We start from the raw sequence: 23,277 nt of genomic DNA, 5'->3' as shown, positions 1-23,277 counted from the left end.
CACCTTCTCATCGATGTTCACCTGACTGAACTTCCTTTGCCTTCTGGCCTCTGGGTCCTCGTGGTAGTAGTACTTCCATGTGGTGTCGTCTCTGACGCCGTGCACACGTCCATACTGCGGCCGCTGGCCCTGAGGGAGTCCGTTCAGTATGTTCAAGGCCCAGTTGAGAGGGGTGTCCCACTTGGGCCTCGCCGACGACTGAGACGACGAGTCGCTTTCGGCCGCAAGCTTGTGTTGATTTTTTTGCAAAAGGAACGTTGACCGTTTAGAAATGTTATACTACAATGTGTAGTCGAATTGATCAGAAGCTAACATAAGGTGGTAATTACCAGTATTCTCATCAACTTCCTCGTGGGCTCGTCCGTGTAGAAAACCTTTTTTTCTTTGTCCCACTTGTACCGAGCCCTGATGAAGTCATGCTCCAGCGGGTTGGTGAACTCCGCCAAGGGGTCTGGGATCCCGTGGGCTTCACGTTCCGCGTCCTCCTTATCCCATATGGGTTTCTTGCCAATGTAACCATGGCTCCCGAGGCGGTGGTTCCCAGTGTTCCTTTGCGGAAGCCCCTTGAATTTCTCGGACTTGCGCTTGGCATCTTCGGTAGCACAAGTTTCCTTAAATTTTTCGTAGTCCTCTTCCGAAAGTGTGGGATTTTTCGCAAAAATCTTGGAGTAGGGTTCATTCTTGTTAGTCGAAAGTTTCACCCTGACTTTCCAGGCGGACAATGCGCCGCTGAACTTCCCCATGGCGGCGTTGTTCATCTTCTTCATGCCATCATCTTCCCACGGAACTTTGGTGTCATCCCGGCCGGGGAAATGGTATCTCTGGTGCAACTTCGTTAGGGGGAGGTGCTCCATATTTTTTGGTTTACTCCTTAAGTCCGTGGTGTTGATGCTTGCGACGTCCCGTAGGATGCATCCGAGTTGGTTTCCGTAGTTCTTGCGAGCTTCATCCGATGCTAGTGGCTCAAATTTCCCGTGCTGTGACCACCAGTCTGCCGGTGCCGAGCTTGTTAGGACGTCGTGACCTCGTACTCTTCTGCTCCGGCCCTGGTCTCGGCGCCGGTGGTGGTGTCGGGGTCGGGGTCGATGGCAGTAGCACTGTCCGCTATGATAAGGGGGCCCTCCAACCTTGTCTTGCCTGACTACACAAAAAGTGAAGGTAATCGTGTTCATGCTGTAAGGGACCGTCGACCTCATGATGATCAGAAGCCCCGGCTTCATCGTTGTTCGACATGTTTCCTACGTACGGTTAAGTTTGCTCGTTTAGTTCTCAAACTATAATCAAATGAATAATGACATAAAAAAGACCTATGGTTTGCCGGACTGCCGTTTCATTCCCGTCCCGGCAATTCCCTGGCATTGGATATGTCCTACTTTCTAGCGCCTGAAATTTGCCGGAACGGAAATGAATCAACATTCCGGCAAAACATTGGCCACTCGGAGTTTCCCTGCATATAGATCACTCAATGGATATCATCATGTAGTACTCAAAGGAGATCATCATTAATATAGGCCAACAAATTATTCAAGGAAACATAGGCCAACAAATTATTCAAGGAAACATAGGCCAACAAATTATTCAAGATAACAATAATAAAAATAATGAACCCTAGAACTCAATTCAAATTATGAACCCTAGCACTCAATTCATATTTCTGTCCTAATAAAAATAATGAACCCTAGAACTCAATTCAATCCAAATTATGAACCCTAGTACTCAATTCAATTTAAGTCATAAATTATGAACACTAGAACTCAATTCAACTCAAATTATGAACCCTAGTACTCAATTCAAACTATGTCATAAATTATGAACACTAGAACTCAATTCATATACTGAAAATTCATTTACTGATTTTTTTTATTCCTACTGCCATTTGAACCCGAGAACCCTAGCTAGAACTAAATTCCTACTGTCTGTAAATTGAATTTCTAATGAACCCTAGAACTAATTTCCTACGGTCTAAATTCCCCTAATGAACCCTAGAACTAAACCCCCCTAATGAAGCCTAGAACTAAATTCGCATAGAGAAGAGAGGGGGAGGGTAGAGAGAGGATGCTCACCGGAGCAGGGGCGACGACGTCGGAGGGCTACAGAGGGCGGAGGGGGAGGCGGTGGCCTGTGCTCCGGCGACCTCGGGTGCTCCTGAAGGTCCGCGGCGGCAAGGAGGGGCTCAGGGAAGAGGGCTCCGGCGAGGAGGGGCTCGGGGAAGACGGCTCCGGCGGCGAAGCGGCGACAGCGACGGTGAAAGAGGAGTGGGGGGAATCGGGGGGTGGGGTGGAGAGGAAACCGCACCCACTTACTAAGTTAAAATAGCAGTAGCGAGGGGTCCAACCCTGCGCTATAGCTAAGTTAGCTATAGGGCGGGTTGTGCTTTTACCGAACCTGCGCTATAGCTAAGTTAGCTATAGCGCGGGGTTGAAACGCATCGCTACTGCTATTTTAACTTAGAGGCAGACGCAGTTTCCTCTCCATTTTCCCCTCTCTCCATTCTTTCCTTTTTTTTCTTTTCATTTTCTTATTCCTTTCCCTCTCTCCATTTTGACTTAGGGGCAGGGTTGTACTGAGCTGGAACCATGGTGGGAAAGGGGATACAATATATAACTTAGGCGATATATTAGTGCATAACATATATATGTTACATCATTTGACCGATAACGCGGTCAAGTGCGTATACAAAATAGGTACAAATATAAATGTTGTTTACTCAGCGTCGACATTTTCATTTTTGAGTGAGCTTCTTTCCTTTCTTGTTCGTTGTCGAATAATTGAGCCCCTCGTTGTGACTTTTTCTATTCCATGGAGTACGATCTTTCTTTAGTAATGTAGTTTGATTCTTCTTTTGACGTACGCTTCATCGTCATCGTCATCTTCCCTCATAGGGTTGTCGTATTGGTCGTAATCTTCCTCGTTGGCGACTCCATCCATTCCGACGATGCTCCTTTTGCCTCTCCTCACGACAACACGGCTCGGATTGCTCGGGTCGGTTAGGAAGAAGCATTGTGTCACGTGCATAGCGTGTACCCATGGCTCATTTTTGGCGATGACGTTCACGGTAGCGCTCTTGGCGTTGGGTATGAACATGGTAGTGAAAAAACAGTTTTCTCTTTGGATGGACTTAGCCCATCTGACAGGGAACATCGTCACACTGGGCTGCCCAGAGTAGTCATGCTCCCAGATCTCTTCGACCCTTCCATAGAATCTTTCAGTTGTGTCGTTGTTGCCGGTCATGCATTCCATCGTCATCCTGAGTTCTGGTAATCATTGTTTATAGCTTTGGCCTCTGTGTAGAATGTGTATCCGTTGATATCGTACGCATGATAGGTTGCGAGGTTGGGCGCGGGGCCATGTGCTAAGGCGTATATGAGCAATCCGTCAGTAGAGCCCTCTTCCGGGGGATTAGCAAGAACATGTTGTTTGAACCAAGTCAAGAAAGTGAGTTTGTGCTCTCTAATAACTTCGGCGTTCGTCTTGCGTAGCCCCCCGTCACGGTATTTCTTTTTGATGGTTTCTTTGTGCAGTGTCACGAAAGGATCTAGCACTTCTAGGTGTTGTAGCACTACTAAGTTTGCTATGTCAAAGTCGTTGCGTCGACCCGAGTGGTCCACATGCAGTTCCCTCCGGCCGTTGGTGTGACCTTCACCTCCGAGCCTCCGAAGGTGCTTGTTGACGGCAAACCAACAACAGGGTCTCCGGCGCCTAAATAATTCTCGCATAAGGAGATGCACTCTTGGATAAGAAAGACCTGGACGATGCTTCCATATGGACGGGACATGTTACGAACGAATCCTTTGATGACCCCATTCATCCTCTCTAATGACATCATGCTGTGCAGGAATGTTGGCCCGAGGTCGATGATGTCGCCCACAATGTGGACACACAGATGCACCATGACATCAAAGAATGCGGGCGGGAAGTACATCTCAAGCTCATTTAGTACGACAACGATCTCTTGCTGTAGCCTTGGAGTTGCTTCACACTGATCGACTTTCGAGAGATAACGTCGAAAATGTTGCATAGACCAGTAAGCGTGTCACGGATGTGCTGGTCCATTATCCCTCTAATGGCAACAGGGAGTATCTGCGTCATCATCACGTGACAGTCATGAGACTTCATCTCGTTGAACCTTTTCTTCTTCGTGTCTAGAAATCTGCTCATCTTCCCACAGTAACCGGAGCTAACTTTGATTCCGGTAAGGAACTTGAAGAATTGATCCATCTCCTTCGGACTTAAAGTGAAGCAAAAAGGGGGGCAATATTTCTCTTCCTTCTTGTTAGACTTTTTTGCCCTGTCCCCTGCCTCCATCTCCGTCTTTGTGTCCTCCGTCGACTTTTTACGGGGCATGTGGAGATCTGCCCTGATTTTCAAATCTTCCAAGTCTTTTCTTGCCTTTGGCCCATCCTTGGTCTTGTCCGGCATGTTCATCAGTGTCCCAAGCAAACTCTCGAGGACATTCTTCGTGATATGCATTTGATCAAGGCAATGAGGCGTGTCGAGTTTGGGCCAGTACTCCAAGTCTCAGAAAACTGACCTCGTTTTCCATACCTTCAGCAGCGGCTCCGGTATTTTTTTCATCTTTCCCGGCGCAGGGCATGCTTCCCAGTTTTTGAACAACTCATGGATTTCGGCGCCACTCCTCTTACGTGGAGGTCCTCGATGCTCAGCCTCACCATTGAATAGATCTCCATGGTTTCTCCATGGGTCATCCTTCTCGAGCCATCTTGGATGCCCCATGTACACAATTTTCCCAGACCCCCATCTTTCATTAACTGCTGAGACGTTGTATCATCCGTGCACCGGGTGCATCCACAATATCCGTGGCACACCTGTCCTGTGAGATATTCGTAACCGAGATAGTCGTGCACCGTCGTCATCAGCGTGGCTCTCATATAGAAATACTCTCTTTTGCTGGCGTCCCATGTCTTGACCTGTGTTTTTCATAACGTGTCTAACTCCTCTTTCAGTAGCCCCTGATACATACAGATTAATATTATTTCCCGGTTGTTTCGGCCCTTGAATCAGCATGCTCATGTGTATGTACTTTGTCTTCATGCACAACCAGGGGGAGGTTGTATATCCATATAAACAGAGGCCATGTGCTCTGGTTGCCAAACGGATTCATGCCATTGGTACTCGCGCCAAGCACGATGTTCCTTGCATCTGTTGCGAAATATCGATATTCGGCGTTGAACGCTCTCCACTGGCTTGCATCCGCGAGGTGTCTCAGCTTCGAATCATCTGCATCGTCGGGCTTTTTCCTCTCCGCGTGGTAACGCATGAGCTTTGCTTCCTTAGGATCTACGAAATAACGCTGCAGACGGGGAGTGGTAGGTAAGTACCATACAACTTCCTAAGGACATTTCTTTTTGGCCTTGTATCGAGAAGCATTGCACACCATACAACAGGTTTTTTCCGCGTGCTCCTTCCGATAAATGATGTAATCGTTGATGCATGCGTGGTATCTAATGTGCGGCAGATCAAGAGGGCACACGATTTTCTTGGCCTCATCGACACTAGTAGAACACAGGTTCCCTGCGGGGAGAACCTTCTTTAGATACTTGAGAAGCTCATCGAGGCTTCTGTCGGTCCATTTGTTTTTAGCCTTCGTCTTTAGAAGTTCCAGCGATTTGTTTTTAGAAGTTCCAGCGTGAAACTCAAGCGGGTCACCTCTGGATCGCAACCACCATACAATGGAGTCTTCGAGTCCACCTCCAGTTGCTCAAGCTTGGACTCCTCTCTAGAAGCAGCTCTGTCGCTAGTCGTCTTCTTGCGAAGCAGGTCTCGAACATGAGCTTAGACTCCTCTCTAGAAGCAACTCTGTCGCTAGTCGTCTTCTTGCGAAGCAGGTCTCGAACATGAGGGTCCTGCATGATTGAACTTAGTACCGAAGAAGGTTGTGGCGTGTCCGCGGCTTCTCCGTCATGTACGGTCTCTTCTCCGCCGCCGTGTCCAGCCTCTTCTCCGCCGCCATGTCCGGCCTCTTCTCCGCTGCCATGTCCAGCCTCTTCATTGCCTCCATGTCTGACCTCTTCTCCGTCGCCATTATTGGTCATCTCTTCGTCTGGCCCAATGTCCAGCCTCTTCATTGCCTCCATGTCTGACCTCTTCTCCGTCGCCATTATTGGTCATCTCTTCGTCTGGCCCAATGTCGTCATTGGCCGCCCCATCGACGTCATCATCTTCACTTATCCACCGAGTATAGCCATCCATGAAACCATGCATGAGCAGGTGCGCTTTCAAACGGCCTCCCTTAAAGGGGTCGAGCAAGACTCCTCCTTTGCATCTTCGACATGGACATAGAATCTCCTTGCGGTTATTTTCATACATGTCGTGCACCGCGGATCGCAACCATCTTTCCACCATTGTTCCACTGACCTTCATGATCGCCTGCGCGGTATAATTAATAAGCAAAAGGATTATAAACGCATCCATGCATCAAAGTCATACAAAAATTCGACATGACCTTCCCTAAAAAAGGACATATAGAGTTTGCCCGAAATTCGCCGAAACGGAAATAAATCGACATTTCGGCAAAACATAAGCAACTCTCATGTCAAACACAATTCGACAAATAAACATATAGGCGGCAACTCATGCCACACTCACAATTTTCATCATATCGCCCTATTCGGTCATATCGGTCACATATTTTCCAATAATTCTTCCAAATCACAATTTTTTACTCACCTAGCTATTTCGAGAGAGAAGCACGGTGACTAGATGACTTTACTTCATTAAAGAATAAATCTAGTTGGGGATGATAGAGCTAGCTAGTTGGGGAAGGAGAGATGACTAGTGGAGGGAGGAGAGAAAAGTGAGGAAGAGAGAAAAGGGTTGTATTAATGGAGATGGTGGACGGGGCATTAAAGCAGAGAGAAGAGAGGTAGGAGAAGGAAGAGAGAAGAAAGCTAGGTAGTAGTAATGGGGGAGAAGAAAGTGAGCGAGAAAGTGAGGGAGAGAGGAGGTGGAGGGGGGAGGGGGGAGAGGGGGATTGGGGAAAGGTGGCTGTTGTGCCTTAGCAGCAACGCGGGTCCTGTATAGGCAAGACGCGTTGCTGCTAAGCGGGGCCCACCAGGTGGCATAGTGCAAGAGTAGTTGCAGCGGTGGGCTTTGGACACACGCTACTGCTAATAACTTGGAAGTAGTGCGGTGCGGGACAAACATGCTGCTACTTTGCGTACCCTGGTGGGTACTGCGGGGTCCACTTAGCAGCAACGTCGTCCTTCTTACCCGCGCTACTGTTAACTATGTAGCAGTAGCGAGTTTGATTAGCCCGCGCTACTGGTAAATAGCAGTAGCGCGCACGTTAGACCCGCGTTGCTGTTAAGCCTCTACCTATAAGCTTTTCCCGAGTAGTGGCTCTTGTACCAAGGTCACCATTGATAATGGTCGAAACACCCTATTGTGGCATGATTGTGGGCTGGCCGACGACCCTTTAAAGGCCGTACCCCAAATTTGTTTAAAAGCAGCGGGCCGTTTGAACACAACTTGAAAATGACAATTAGATTGGGTCGTTCACCAGACTAAGTGATGTGGTTGAGCTAGTGGACTTTGTTCACATTTGGAAGGAGTTGCAGAGGTGGTCCTTAACCCTTTGTGGCCTACTCCATATGCTGGATTCGCTCGCTTGATGGCGTGTATTTGGCCAAGTCCCTTATTTTGGTTGGTTCTTGGGTAGCTCATCTCCTTTTGTAGGAAGCAAGATATGGTAGCGAAGGTGGAGCCAAATGCCATTTTTTCTCTTGCTTGGCTCTTTCATAATCATGTCATCACCGCCGACTGTCGTAGCATCGAGGCTAGACAATGAACTTGTCGCACCGCTAGCCATATATGAAGACCACTACGGGGTGCGTGGGAAACTTGAGGTGGAGACACGCATTCCCGTTTGCCGTGACCCAACATGAAGTTACCTGAAAGCAACAAGAAATCAACAAGTATTGCAAGGAGGGAGACAAGTCACTCTTCATTCCAGATATTGGCCCCTTTGTGAGGGGGGAGGGGTAGTGGAGCGGGTACATGAAGTTACATCTACGCTCAACTATTTACAATCCTAACCCTAGATGAACTGATGTACCTGAGGGCGGGTTGGCCTTTTACTTCTGTAATATCCTGAGAATATGCGTGGATCCCACTTGGTGCTGAAGATGTAGTTTTCCCGAGGCACCGACCTGGTGGCATTCCTCAAGGTATTAACTTGGTGGAAATCCTATTGGGTTTCTGGTTGGTAGCAATCCCGCGGGGTGTCAAGTTGGTGGAGATCTCGAGAGGTTATAAGGTTTTCCGCAAAGTCTAGTAAGACATTGAGTCCAAGTAGCACATTGAACCTTCCCCGGCAGTAGCCCCTCGTAGGCCTGGGCGGTAAAGTAGCGCATGTCCGGGTCGATGCATGAATCCTAGAGGGGTTGGTGTGCTGACCGGATCTATGAATTTTGAGGCATGCGTGATGATGGTTGAATCCCACCTCTATGGTTCACTGGATTTACTCATGCATCCTTTTGATCCCATCACTAAGCATACTAGTGGTTGTATGATTGATGTAGCTTGCAAAACCTCTTGCTTGGTCGTTGACTTCGCGTCCTCAGTTAGCGCATGTCCGAGCCGATGCACGAATCCTAGAGGGGTTGGAGTGCTGACCGGATTAATGAATTTTGAGGCATGCGTGATGATGGTTGAATCCCACCTCTATGGTTCACTAGATTTACTCATGCATCCTTTTGATCCCATCACTCAGCATACTGGTTGTATGATTGATGTAGCTTGCAGAACCTCTTGCCTTGGTCGTTGACATCGCGTCCTCGGTGATTGGGCCCATGACCTCGGCTCCGCTACCCATGGTCGCTTTGGCGCGCACGATCCTGGTGTTCCTCCCGCATCACACGGGCTTGCGGATGCTATCCGTCTACCTTCACTCGGTAAATACCGTGAGGGCACAGTTGGGTATCTTCTTGGGTTGGCTTGAGTTGCCTCGTGTGCAGAATGCTCCTTGTTCTGTTGTTGCTCCCCTTACTCCTGGAGCAAGTACTTCCTCATGATGGCGTAGAGCCTCTTAGTTGTTGACCGTAGACTTTGATGCAACTTGGCGTAGAGGGCTGGGTCACATATCGCCAATCGCGTGGCGAAGCACACGCTCTCGTCGGTGATGGTGCAGATTTGACACTATATGCCGGTGAAGCGCTTTTGGAATGCTTTGATAGATTTGCGTGGATCTTGAATGAGCGTGTAGAGTTTGACGGCGGTCACCTCCTTCGTCTCATTCCCTTGGAAGTCAGCATGAAGATGCTAGCAAAGTTGTTCCCAAGTGCACCGATCTAGGAGCGAGCGCTAGGTACCACGACCGAGCCATCCTAGAGATCTTGAGAAGAAGGCTCTTGGCCATGGTGGTTTCGTCGCCTCGTGCCGCCTGCACGACTGTTGTTGCCGGACTTAGCGAGAGCGATCAGAGATGAGGTCGAGCGAGAGAGAGAGACGGAGGTAGACGAACGAGAGAGAGAGAGTCAGTTTTGTGCTGCCACCAACTGCGCAGCGTTTTCTGCTCTTACCTTTTCTTCTTATCTCTGTTACAAAATTGGAAACGACTAACTACCCCGGCCAGCTCGCTGTGATCCGGATTGGCCGCGCCATCCCGCAACCTCCAGATGCACAAGCGCGCTACGCTGACCGGGTTAACTATAACAGAAAGAACGGAGCGAGATCATGCGTACTGCACGTCCCCATCTACTACGTGCATGCTGCATGGAAGTGTCACATCTGCAGGCATGCAATGTTTATTTTAAGCAGAAAACTACATTAGCCTATGACGTGAGCTTAGCATGGCTAACATTTCTCCCCCCTAAGCTCAGCGTCCTTTGCTAATTACCTTCACTCCCAGCCTCTGACGCAGCTCGACGAACTTCACCCGACCCAGCGCTTTTGTCAAGGCATCAGCAACCTGATCATCAGTGCCAACGTGATCAATCTGCACCTCCTTTGTTTCAACACAATCTCGGATGAAATGAAACTTGATATCAATATGTTTGCTTCGGTCGTGGTGAACGGGGTTCTTGGCCAGTGCGATTGCAGACTTGTTGTCAATCAGAAGCTTGAATGAGCTTGCTTCTTCTTCTCCTCTCATCTCTGCAAGAAGACGGCTCAACCAAAGACCTTGGCAAGTGGCTGCGGCTGCTGCAACATACTCCGCCTCACATGAGCTGATGGCTACAATCTTTTGCTTTTGAGAGGTCCATGACACTGGGTTCTCACCAAGGAAGAAGATCTGACCCGAGGTGCTCTTGCGATCTCCAACATCTCCGGCGTGATCGCTGTCACTGTAACCAATCAGTTCAGCTTTGCCGGAGCCACGCCGGTAGCAGCAGCCATAGTTCAGAGTGCCGCGCACATACCAAAGGATTTGCTTCACGGCTGTCCAGTGAGTCACAGTGGGCTTCTCCATAAACCTGCTCACTATCCCAACCGCATGTGTGATGTCTGGCCTGGTGTGAACCAAGTATCTCAGGCTCCCAATCACGGTACGGTACAGCGAGGCATCAACCAATTTTGCTTCATCATCTTTCTTCAGCTTGAGCCGGCATTCCATGGGAGTTTGGCATGCATTACATCCATCCATTCCAGCCACCTCGAGCACTTTTTCTGCATAATTCCTCTGACACAAAGTAATGGAGTCTCTGGTTTGTGTTACCTCAATGCCCAAGTAGTAACTTAGAAGGCCAAGATCACTCATTTTGAAGAGCTCTTGCATCTGTCCCTTGAACTCGATGATGGATGCTTGGTCAGTGCCCGTGATGATGAGGTCGTCGACGTACACGCCCACTAGCAGGAACGAGTGAGCATTGCCACGGCGGTACACGGCGTGCTCCAGTGGACTGCGCGTGAACCCCAACATGCTCATGCTCTCGTCTAGCTTCGCGTACCAGGCCCTCGGAGCTTGCCGTAGCCCGTAGAGTGCCTTCCGAAGCCGCAGGACCTGCTGCTCCTTGCCGGCGGTGATGTACCCCGGCGGCTGCGCCACGTACACTTCCTCGGCGAGGTCACCATTGAGAAAAGCGGATTTTACATCCATGTGGTGCACCTCCCAGCCGGAGTGCGCGGCGAGCGCAAGAAGCAGCTGCAGTCTCCATGCGTGCCACCGGCGCGAAAACTTCCTCGAAGTCCACGCCTTCTCGCTGCACATAGCCTTTCGCCACCAAGCGGGCCTTGTACTTGATGATCTTGCCGTCCGGGTCGCGCTTGACGCGATATACCCACTTGAGACCGATCGCCGTGTGTCCACCTGGGAGCTGAGCAAGCTCCCATGTCTTGTTGTCGATGATGGACTGCATCTCGACGTCCATGGCGCCCTTCCATGCCTTGCTTGCGAGCGCCTCGTCCACGCCACGCGGCTCCTCGGCACTGAACAGGCAGCGCACGAGCAGGCACCGCTCGAACTGCTCACGCACCGCTTGATCCTCGGTCTCCTCCAGCACGCTCGTGAAGCTCCGGTAGCGAACTGGCTGCCCCGTTGGCACATCATGCCTGGAGTCATATGACGGAGGCGTGTCCCCACTAGCCCTCGGCGAGTCCATGCGTGTCACCGGCTTGTACTGCGATGACTCGGGCGCGTCCACCACAGGTGTGGCAACTGCAGGAGATCGCGGCGTCCCCAAGGCTGGTGTAGAGGGTGTCGCCGCGGTCCGAGGGGTGGCCAGCGGGGTGGTCGACCCACTGTCGATCTCCTGGACACCATCATCCATGGTGTAAACCACGGTAAATGTCACCGGCGCTGCGGTGTCCGCGCTCGTGCCCGGGGTGCTCCAAGTCCATGGCCTGCTCTCTTCAAATAAAATGTCACGAGTTACCTGAAGTTTTTTCGCCACTGGGTCGTAGACGCGATAACATTTGGCACCCTCCTCATAGCCAATAAACACCATGGGAGTTGAGCGATCAGTGAGCTTGGTCACCCCTGGTCCGAGCTTCTTCACATGTACTGTGCAGCCGAAGGTACGCAGGTGTTGCACGTTCGGCTTCCTGCCGTGCCATGCTTCATACGGCGTGACACCATCGAGGCTGCGGGTCGGTGATCTGTTGAGAATGTATACAGCCGTCCTCACTGCTTCGCCCCAGAACACAGCGGGCATGCCCATGCTCTTCAGTAAACACCGCGCCATCTCGACAACAGTCTGATTACGCCGCTCAACGACACCATTTTGTTGCGGCGAATACGGTGCAGTCGTGTAGTGCTTGACCCCGAGCTTGTCGCAGTACTCCACGAACTCACCAGAATTAAACTCGCCGCCCCGGTCAGACCGGAACGCACGCAACCTGCATCTTCCTTCAGTTTCAGCAGCAGCCTGAATCCTCTTGAAGCAGCTGAATGCCTCGTCCTTTGTCTTCAGTACGGCCAACCACATGTATCGACTGAAGTCATCAACTACAAGCAAAAAATACTTGTTGCCTCCAAGAGTGGGTGGACTGATCGGACCACACAAGTCAGTGTGGACAAGCTCCAAGCCTTGTTCGGCCCTGTACGCTGCTGCCTGCGGGAATGGTGCACGGTGCTGCTTGCCGAGGGTGCATCCGTCGCAGTACTCGTCGACGCGGTCGATCAGCGGCATCCCACGTACCATGCTTTTGGAGGACATGGCACACAGTGCCCTGAAGTGTAGATGACCCATCCTAGCATGCCAACGCCAGGTCTCGTCGTCGTTCTTCGTCAGCAGGCACGCCGGTGTGTCAATGGTGAGCACGGCAGTGTACAAACGACTGATCGAACGCCGGATGTGAGCCATCATGCGCCCGACGGTGTCATGAATTGTCATCAGTCCCTCATGAATCTGAATTCTGCACCCCCCTTCATCCAGCTGGCCAACTGAAATTATATTGCTGCTAAGACTTGGGATAAAGTAAACCTCTGATAGTGCGCGTTGGTTGCCGCTCTGTCCTCTGAAGATCACTGAACCTCTTCCTCGGATTGCAACGCGTGATCCATCTCCGAACTTTACAGTCCCTTGCACAGATTCATCAAGAGTACTGAACATGCCCCTGTCACCAGTCATGTGGCTTGTAGCTCCCGTATCAAAGTACCACAGCCCCGGCGGTGAGATCTCTGGATGCACTTTCTCTTCATTGAGATGAACTTGCTGGGGCGCCACGATGCTGGTGGTGAAACAAGTGGTGACCGCGGCCATCATAAGTCCCTCATGGTGCTCGTCGCCTTCGCGGACTAGATGTGCTTGCCCCTGCTTTGCACGTTCTTCTTCCGCCTTAATCCTGGTGTAGCACTCTTTCTTCCAATGACCCGGCTTGTTGCAATAATGGCATTTGCCCTTTTTCTTGCCGCCTGAGCCGCCGGATCCTCCCGCGCCGCCGCTGCCCGGTGCAGGTCTGCCACCGCCGCCACCATGAGGTTTTGGCTTGCCCGGCGACTTGTTCTTGCCGCCGCCTCCGCCGGACGATGAACCGCCGGCGCCGCTGCCCAGCTTCTCCCGGGCCAGCCACTCCTCATGAGTGACCAGAAGGCGCCCGGTGGATTGCGTGCCGTCGTCGAGGTCGTAGTGGTCCTCACATGCAGAGAAACGCCCGACGAGCTCCTCGATGGACATGGTTTTCAGATCGATCAAGGATTCGATCGCCATGGCCATCGGGCGGTACCTCCGCGGCACCACTCGGAGAAACTTCTGGACTGCCTTGTGCTCGGTGACAGGGTCGCCATACAGCTCCAGGTCGGCGACGAGGCCAGAAAGCCGCAGCCCGAAATCCTCGACGGACTCCCCGTCTTTGAAACGGAGATCCTCGAACTCCCGCCGGCGCACCTGCGCCTTGGCTTCACGGGCGCGCTCGCTGCCCATCCGCATCGTCTTGATGGTCTCCCACGCCTTCTTCGCCGTGTCCTTCGCAGCCAGCACACGCAGCATCTCCGGCGGAACGCCGGTGAGGATGATCTGTAGCGCGCGCCGGTCGTCGTTCTCCTCGGCGCCGTCCTCGATCACCGCGGTCCAGACGCGTGCGACTTGCAGCTTAACCTGCATCACAAGCGCCCACTCCTGGTAATTGGTACGGGTGAGCATCATGGACGTCCCCGACTCCTCGCGCACGACGCGCTCCACCACACGGAGTTCGCCGCTGCCGCTGCCGCTGCCGGTGAGACGCGCGATCGGCGCCTTGGACGTCGGCGTCTTCGGCGGCGACTTGGTCCCGGTCTTGCTCATCTTCTCCTCCTCGCTATCTGACATGGTACGCCGCGGATCGGACACCGCCGGCCACCGGAGAGTGGATCGAACACCACGGCTCTGATGCCAATTGTTGTTGCCGGACTTAGCGAGAGCGATCAGAGATGAGGTCGAGCGAGAGAGAGAGACGGAGGTAGACGAACGAGAGAGAGAGAGTCAGTTTTGTGCTGCCACCAACTGCGCAGCGTTTTCTGCTCTTACCTTTTCTTCTTATCTCTGTTACAAAATTGGAAACGACTAACTACCCCGGCCAGCTCGCTGTGATCCGGATTGGCCGCGCCATCCCGCAACCTCCAGATGCACAAGCGCGCTACGCTGACCGGGTTAACTATAACAGAAAGAACGGAGCGAGATCGTGCGTACTGCACGTCCCCATCTACTACGTGCATGCTGCATGGAAGTGTCACATCTGCAGGCATGCAATGTTTATTTTAAGCAGAAAACTACATTAGCCTATGACGTGAGCTTAGCATGGCTAACAACGACGGCCTCGTACATAGGTGAACCCGCTCAGGTCGGCGTCACTTGCTTATTAGCTCGGGAGGTCCGCTGGACAAAACTTGTGCGGCCATGGCTTCACTTCAAGTCCTAGGCTAAGGGCGTTGCGCTCGTCGGCAATGTTGATGACTTCACATCTTCGAGCGCGCATTGTTTGTGCGGAGATGTAGTTGTTGAAGCGCTCACTGTCTTCCTCTAGACCCAATGACACTCATCTTTCGCAGAGTAACCAATCTGGTCATGCCTGCGTAGGATGATGGTCTGGAGTGCTTCTACCTCCGAAGCTCCTCGGAGTGGCCGTCTAGCCCACACATTCATTTTTCCTATTGGCCATCTTTGCTTCTTGACGATTTCGGAATTCACCTTAACTTACTCCCTTGCCGCATCACACTCTTGGGTTTGGTGGTGGCGAATTTCCTTGGTTTAAGCCATGCGGAGCGGGGGTTCGGCTTTGCTAAGGCTATTGTGGTCACTTGTCGCGCATGTATGTTGGCGGCCTCGTGTAGGAGCGCCACCAAGCGAATGGAGTCCGCTTGGGATGCTTCTAGGATGGCTTGCAGTTCTCCTGCCCTCGCGCTCGCGTCTGTGGCTTGTTGCCAGAGTGCTTCAACTTCCTCGTTGATAATGGCTTGTGCAGATTCTTCCGAGCTGGCAACCTGCACATCGGTGGAGGTTTCATGTGCTTTGTTAGTCGTGCGAGCTTGGCGCGTGCTGCTTGTAGGTTACGTGGGTTGAGTCGTCTCCTTCCTCTTTGATGCGCTTATGTTTCTGTGGTGCCATCTCCTTGCCTTCCTGTCCAGGCCTCCAAGAGAGTGCACGGGGTGGATATTAGCTGGCCTTCCGCATCGGTCCGTGATGGTTGTGCTCTCTTGGTCACACTGCTTCTGGCTAGGTTCCCATAGATGGCGCCAATTGTCATAGCATCAAGGCTAGACTGTGAACTTTTACACCCCTAGCCGGATACAAAGACTGCCGCGAGGTGCGCGGGAAACTTAAGGTGGAGATACGCGCCCCTGTTCGCAGCGACCCGACGCGGAGCTACCTGAAACCAACAAGTATTGCAAGGTAGGGAGACAAGTTACAAATCTGCCCTCCGGCTGTTTATAATCCTAACCATAGATGAACTGATGTACTTGAAGGCGAGTTGGTCTATTTCTCTGGGAATATCATGAGAATATGCTGTGGGTTCTGCTCGGTTCTCAAGATGTAGATTTTTCGGGGCGAGCTGGTGGCATTCGTCATGGTGTCAGACTTCATGGCAATCCCGCGAGGTTATAAGGTTTTCCACCAAGTCTAGAAAGATGTCGAGTCTGGGTAACGGGGGGACCCTTCCCCAACACGAACAATCTTGGGCGACGTGGTTGGCCTCACGAGCAGATACACGTTCTTTTGTGGAATTGAGGAGAACCATCTCTGCATATCTTGCCCATCAGGTAGGAGATCATGACTTCCTTAGTGGGCTGGAATGGCCTTCTCATTCCACACCTAAAACCAATCTCCGTTTCTCTGAACTATGATGCTTGATGAGAGGCTTTACTGAAGGCTTGCGAAAAGGATATGCGAGGGTGTTTTAGCGGGCTGCTCATATATATTCTCTGGAATGTGTGGAAAGATACTCCAACTAGTGGATGTGGCGCCCCTTGCTCATGAGGAGTTTGCCCTATGTAGATTGGCTTTGCTTAATATGTAGTCTATTTGTTGGTAAAAAAGTTGCTTGTATTTTGTCTTAGGAAGTGTTGAGTAACGTGATTGTATTGGAAACATAGGATAGACTAGGAAGTATTCTGGCTTGTCTTGTACTCCAAGTAGATCATGTACTCCTATATATATACCCATGAGCCTCAAGCAATACAACAAACTATTCTGCCAACGAACTATTCTGCCAATCTCTCTCTCCCTTCTAACATGGTATCAGCCTAACCGGTCCAAACCCTAGCCGCCACCCACCGCTTCCGCACCCGGGGCGGTCGCCCTCCATGACCGTCGCCAGGGGCCGCGCCGCCCGTACCTAGGGTTCGTCCGCCGGTCATGTTGACCGGCTGCCCTAGAGTCTTTTTCCTGAGCCCTTGCTCCGGGTTTTTCTCTCTCCCTCGCCGGTCGTTTTGATCGGCGTTTTCTTTTTGGTTTTCCGATCTATGCTTGATCGGTTTGCGTCGCCCGCCGCCGCTGTCGACACCAACGCGCCTCTACTCCGACCCCGGCGCGACCGGCCGGCCTCTCCTCCAACCCGGCTGCCACGCGTGCCGAGGCGGCCCGTCAGGGCCAGCCGTTGTCCGCGCATCGGCCCGCTCGTCGCCTTACACCTGCCGTCGTCGCCCTGCTCCGACCGGACTCCTGCATCGCCCAACCCGGCGGCCTCGCGCGATGCAGCGGCCCATCACAGCTGCCGTTTTGCGCGACGGCCCACCCATCGATCCACGCCACACGCCTCTGCCGCGTCCGCACGGCGGCCCTGCGGTCTACCTCGCCGGCCTCGTCCCCGGCGGCGTCAGGCTCGTGACTGTCTCAGCTTGGGCGCCGCTGCTACGTTGGTCGCTTGGGCCTCGCTGCCCGGGCGCCGGCGCTGCTTTGGCAGCCCGGGTGCCGGTCGCATGACGTCCCACGCCGTCCGTCATCGCCGTCTTCATCTTGGACTCCGCCGCTACCCCGCCTTCACCGAGCGGCGTCCCTGATCTCGCACGCGATCGGCTTGATGACCTGCTCGCCGCCGCGATCCGCGTCATCTACGCCCCGCGATCGACCTGGCCCGTCGGTTGCTCGCGCCTCTGCAGGTCCCGTGAAGATCGTGCCCGAGTTCAGCGCGCCCCTCCACCGATCAAGTAACGGGCTGCTGCTGCGTCGCCCCGTCGGGCCGCAGCGCCGCCGCCCTGTGGTTCTCCTCGCAGCTGCATCGACTCGCTCGTCGCCGCTGCGTCGTCCCTTTGGGTCGTGGTGCCGCAATACGCGGTCCCGCCCGCCGCCTCGAGGCCGTCCCCGCGGTTGTACCGACCCGCATGTCGCCGCTGCGCCCTTCGGGCCGTAGTGCCGCGATATGCGGTCCCCGCCGCCGCCCTGAGGTTTTCCCTTCGTCGCCTCGACCCGCCTGCTGCCGCCGCGTCGCCCCTTCGGGCCGTGGCGCCGCGACCCGCGGTCCACCACCGTCCACGCGCGTCGACTTCCCGTGCCATGCGCCGCGCCGCCTCCCTTGGCGCGGGAACGCCACCGTCCGCGCCGGTCTTCGTCACGCTGTTGGGTTCCTCGCCTACTTCGAGCATCGCCGCCGTGCTCGTAACCAAGCCGCCGCTGCCGCTCTGCTTTGGCCGCCGCCGTCGCTACGCCTGTAGCCGCCGCCGCCAGTCCACCCCCCTTCGTCTTCGTCCAGCACCAGCCCGTCGCCAGCGTTGCCGTCATCTTCCCCGACCACTTCGTCTACTCCGACCACCGTTGGTGACATCGGCCCCCCCATGCCCATTGGCGCCACAACCGTCGTCGAGTCTACTTCTCTGCTGGCCCCTCCGACTCCTTGACATGGCGTACAGCTTGTGCAGGTCCCTCGTCTACGCATGCCCGGTGCTGGCAACACTGATGCGTGCCTTCGTCCACGATGTGTCCCCGGGCCTGGCAAGCGTGGCGCGACGCTTCGTCAACTTCGTCTTTGTCCGTCTACGCATGCCCGGTGCTGGCAACACCGACGCATGCCTTCGTCCACGATGTGTCCCTGGGCTTGGCAAACCCGCCGCGACGCGTCGTCAACGTCTTCTTCCCGGCGCACCCCTACTTCGACACCACTGCGCCCATGCTAACTCGGCGCCTCCTTGCATTCGCGGCTCCACGGCGACTTCCTCGACACCGGCTACCCCGACTCGACATCGACCACGGCATTTTTTGCACGGCTACCGCGACCACAGCTACACCATCCATGCTCTCGGCTACATCGACAAACGACACAAAGGGCTACCGCCTTGCTTGAGCAACCTCGTCGGTTTTCACTCCAGCCACGACTTTCGCGATGCATCGACCGTTACAACTGTGGGGGCGTGTCCGTCGGCTTGCCTTCGGATTCTTCTCCAGTCTCACCGTCTGGGTCGCTACCGTTGTGACTGCAGGGGGATGTTGAGTAACGTGATTGTATTGGAAACATAGGATAGACTAGGAAGTATTCTGACTTGTCTTGTACTCCAAGTAGATCATGTACTCCTATATAAATGCCCACGAGCCTCAAGCAATATACCGAACTATTCCGCCAATCTCTCTATCCCTTCTAACAGGAAGGGCTTAAGCAGTAGTTTTTGTCTACTCGAGTAATTGGCTTGTTGCTTCCTTGTGCTTGCTTTGGCAAGCTTTGTAACAAACTGCTTTTCCTTCTTTGTGAAAAAATATGCTAATATCTACAACATCAAAGCTTGCATATTTGCATGGATATTTAATTATTTATGATGAATCTAATGAAGCTAATTTGGTGTCGTTAGATGTTAATATTTTTTTTTGTAGACTTGGTCAATTTTTTTAAGTTTAACTTGGGACAAAGCTAGAACTTCAAACAATTTTGTATGGATGGAGTACTTCATGTATCACCTATATAACTATATTCCTGATATTCTTGGCCCGAAGAAGCTGGTTTTATAGTTAAGAACGCTAGCTTCTTGACTAGTTTCAAGACCATCAAACCACCGTCTTTTCTTTCATGAAAATACGTTGATACTCGAGGGACCCATGTAATCTCATATCTAAACACTGGACTTGTGAGGAAATAGTTTCAATAAAGGTGCTTGGATTATTGGATGTGCTTTCCAGTTTATGTTTTACCCTGAGTCCTTGTAAAGATGGGCCTAAGATACTTAATTTTCTCTAATGCAGCTGTTTTACAAGATGGTGAGTTCATGCTCTACTGTAGGCCTTTCTACTTATAAGGTTCTGCTGAGAAATCTCTTAGCAGTTGGAAAATGGAGAAAGTATGTCGAGGTAAAGATGGGTATTCACTAGTATCTGTTTCACTTATGATTGCATATTTGCATGGACATCTATATCTGGTACATTCAATTTGCACAACTGTGCTCTGGCAACATGATGGTGTACTGCAGATACACATTTATCTTGGAACAACTTCACATTTTTACCTCAGAAAAAAACCCTCACATTTTTTTCTTCTGTTTTGACCTGTATTATGTTGGTCCTTGTAAAACCTGCACCAATATGTGCTTCTGGGATCATAAGAACTGTGGCAGAAGCAAGTGATTTGACATTACATTGAAAGTTTTGCTTGAGTTACTTCTTCCATGAGCAAAGCTCTAATGTCAGCAATAAAATGCTAGTACTGGACGGGTATTTGAGCCTCCATTATATAAACAAAAACCAAGGCTCGTGGTTGTTTATGGGCAACTCCTTTGTTTTCTGGAACATGTAGGTTTTGCAGTGGATGGAGGATGCTGGAGTCTGTCCAACACTATATATGTATCAAAATGTTCTTCCATATATTTGGAGGGACAATAGCATGGATTATGTCACTCTTATGCAGGAAAAAATAAGTATGTTACTTCTTTAACTTTAGCAGAAGTACTATTTTATCATGCAAGAACCTCTTTCAACATTTCTGTTTTCCCCTTGCCATTAGTGACCTAGTCAAATCTAGAACATGTCTTGTTTGGTGCTTGTGGTTGTTGAACTATCATTGTTGTAGACCTTAACATTTACATGGTTTTATCCTTTTCCAGGAAGTGTCATATTTTTCAACAGTTTTTGTACAGGGAACATTTTTTGATATTTTAGTCAATAAAGTGTCCGAGTATCTTATGTTTGTTAATTTATAGTTGTGATAGGAAAGAAATAGTAAAAGACATAGCTACATCATGTAATCCAGATATTCAGTAAACATAAAACTGTGGCATTTAGACAGCGAACTGAACCATCTATGCTACCTATATGAGGCATAGCCTTCCATCATCTCGTATACTTTTTTATTGAGAAAATGCAAAAGCTTCTGTCTTGCATATATAGAAAAAGAGAGTTGTGTATGAGCCCAAGAGGGCCACACCCACAAGTAGAATACCACACACCTGCAAGCTAAGGCGCCACCGGAAGCATCACCACAAGACCCAATGCTCCCACCTTCTCCCATAGTTGGGCCTCAGCTTTAACCGTGTCACAGGCTAGCGATACTGAGTTTGCATACCCTTGAAAATGGCCTCGTTGCGATGCTCCCAAATTCACTAGACCATGAGCACGATCACCGTGGAGGTGCCCTGCCCTTACGACCGCTGGGATGGAGGTGATGGCTGTTGCCACCAATCTGCAAAAGACCGGCCTGTTGCCATAAATCTGCAAAGGACTGGCCTATTGCCACTAATCTCATGTATTCTTTCAGTGTCTACTGTGAGTTTACCTTATGCTGCCAATACTCTGAAAGATGTGGCATTTGAATAATTTGGTCATGAGAAAATTTGCAGTCACTTGGGGTTTAAGAAAACAGCAGGCAGCCATAATACCCGCTTCATATGAAATCTTTATTCTTTAGCTGTTGAAAGAGGCACATATTAGCTTCATAAGAAATAGTTAGCTATTTAAATAGACATACGCTACATGTTCTAGAATCTATAGGGCGCGCTTGGTTGGTTGTTTCCTACCCAATACCAGCGTATAATACGAAGTATGTTTCTTTTCCAATCTCAGCGATTGGAACTGTTATGACCGGTTTAGCTTATAACCGGAGGAGGCCCACCGGGCAGTAGTCAGGGGCTTGGCCCACAAGTTATCTTAGGCTATTCGTATTGAGGTTATAAATACTAGATGTAAAACACTTTTGAGAGCAAGCAATAAGAATATTATTATTCCTGTTGCCCGGCTCCCAGAGGAGTCGGAACCCTAGCCGCCTCCAACCCTAGCCGCCGCCGCCATCTCCCTCCTACGTGACGGCGCCCAGCCGCCGGCGCGCCCGCTCATCACCTCGCCCCGCTCCATCCTTCCCCTACAACCTCCGGAGCAGGTCCGGTAGGACCCCTGGTTCTACCAATTTGGTATCCAGAGACTCCAGTTCGATCATGTCTTCCAATCTCCCACGCGGGCGCTGCCCACCGGCACCACCGCCGCGCCATCCGCTCCCCCGATGACCACCAACGGAGCTCCGACGCTGCCGGGGCCGAGCACCACCGCGGGTGCCCCAACGCCGCCGGCCCCAACGCCGCCGGCCCCAGTCACCCCCGCGCCACCGCCGATCGCCGTCTTCACGCCGGAGCAGATGACCTTCACGCTGCAGCATCTTCTGACGGCAGTCCAGGGCCTCCAGCTGCACATGGCGGGGCCCTACGCTCCACCGCCGGCTGCCCCGATCACCGCCTACGGCCACCCCGCGCTGCCATGGCCGTCACAGGGCGCCGCCGCGGGCGGCGGCCTCCTGCTGCTGCAGCTTCCGGCGGGCCACCCCGGCGGGCCGCCATCGCCGCTGCTGCTTCCTCACCAACCGGCCGCGGGCCCTCTCTGGCCGCAGTGGCCAACCACGGCAACAGCAGCCCTCATCGCCCCGGTCCACACTCCACCGCCGCCGATGCAACCTCCCGCGCCACCCCTGCCCAGCTCGGGGGCGCCCTCGCAGGCCGGCCTGCCCATCAATCAGGTCCTGTTTCCGCCCTCTCCGTCGCCAATACCAGCGTGGGCGGCTGGATCTTCACCACCGCCGGTCTACACCGCGACGTCCGAGCAGCCGACCCCGTTCCCGCAGTTTGGCGGGCCATCCGGCTCCACAGGTCGCTACCCGGAGTACCCCGACCAGGCACCACCGGCCGCCCTGCTCCGCTCCTCCGAGCCAGTTCGACATGACGCTCCGGCACAGACCCCGCCGCGGTTCGCCAAAATCGACTTCGCCACCTATGATGGCACGACGGTAATCTGATCAAACTGCCAAGATGGGTCCAGGGACAAGAGCGATGCCCCTCCCGCTCCCCTAGCTCCCCTCACCACCAACCCCGCCGCCGTCGACTCCACGCCGGTAGCCCCCCTCCCTTGCTCTGCCATGGCCCCCCACCCCCCCTCGCCCACCCGCTCCCTCTCCGGCGAGCGCGTCTCCTCCGGCGACAGCCGCTGGTCCGATTCCGGCTCGGACAGCGTGGCTCCCCCTCGTTCCTACCGCGACGTCGCTCGCACCCCACCGTCGGCTCCGCCCGTCCGCGACATCGTCCTTGCGCCGGCGCCCGGCGGCCCCGCCCCGGCGGCCCCCAGACTGCCCGCCTCCGCCCGCCCCTGGCCCCCGCTCGGAGGTGCACCGCGTCTCGCACGGCGCCTCGGTGGACGCCGACGGCTACCAGCAGCCACGCCGCAGAAATCGACGTCGGCCTCGCCGCGAGCCTGCGCGGAGCCTGTCGCCGCGGCGCCAGCGCAGCCCGTCCCCCGAAGAGCTTGCCGGGCTCTGTTTCCGCTGCCTCGACCCGCGCCACCGCGTCCGCGACTGCACCAATGACATTCGCTGCCGACGGTGCCTCATCTCCGGCCACGACTCCCGTGGATGTGACGACTTCCACCGCCGCACTGGGCGCGTTCCACCCGCCGCCCCAAGGGCTGCCGAGCACCACGCCGGCCGCGACCCCCCCGCCGCCCAGCGGACTGCCGCGCC

The 23,277-nt window shown here is 53.0% G+C and overlaps 1 protein-coding gene across 3 annotated transcripts in view; it reads left to right on the top strand.

The window, feature by feature from the left end:
- Positions 1-23,277, top strand: part of LOC119363747 (pentatricopeptide repeat-containing protein At2g41720-like) — a 74,644-nt gene that overhangs the window by 31,657 nt on the left and 19,710 nt on the right. For 2 of the 3 annotated variants that reach the window (XM_037629114.1, XM_037629116.1), the window contains 2 exons: positions 19,536-19,640; positions 20,083-20,203. In XM_037629114.1, the coding sequence (XP_037485011.1) occupies positions 19,536-19,640; positions 20,083-20,203 (226 nt within the window). The remainder of the gene's footprint in view (positions 1-19,535; positions 19,641-20,082; positions 20,204-23,277) is intronic. The other variant, XM_037629115.1, reaches the window with a different exon arrangement.

Source organism: Triticum dicoccoides, chromosome 2B (genome assembly GCF_002162155.2).
Source record: "Triticum dicoccoides isolate Atlit2015 ecotype Zavitan chromosome 2B, WEW_v2.0, whole genome shotgun sequence".
In the NCBI taxonomy this organism is placed as follows: Eukaryota; Viridiplantae; Streptophyta; class Magnoliopsida; order Poales; family Poaceae; genus Triticum; species Triticum dicoccoides.
The sequence above is the reverse complement of the archived record's forward strand: the minus strand, read 5'-3'. Positions and strand labels throughout refer to the sequence as shown.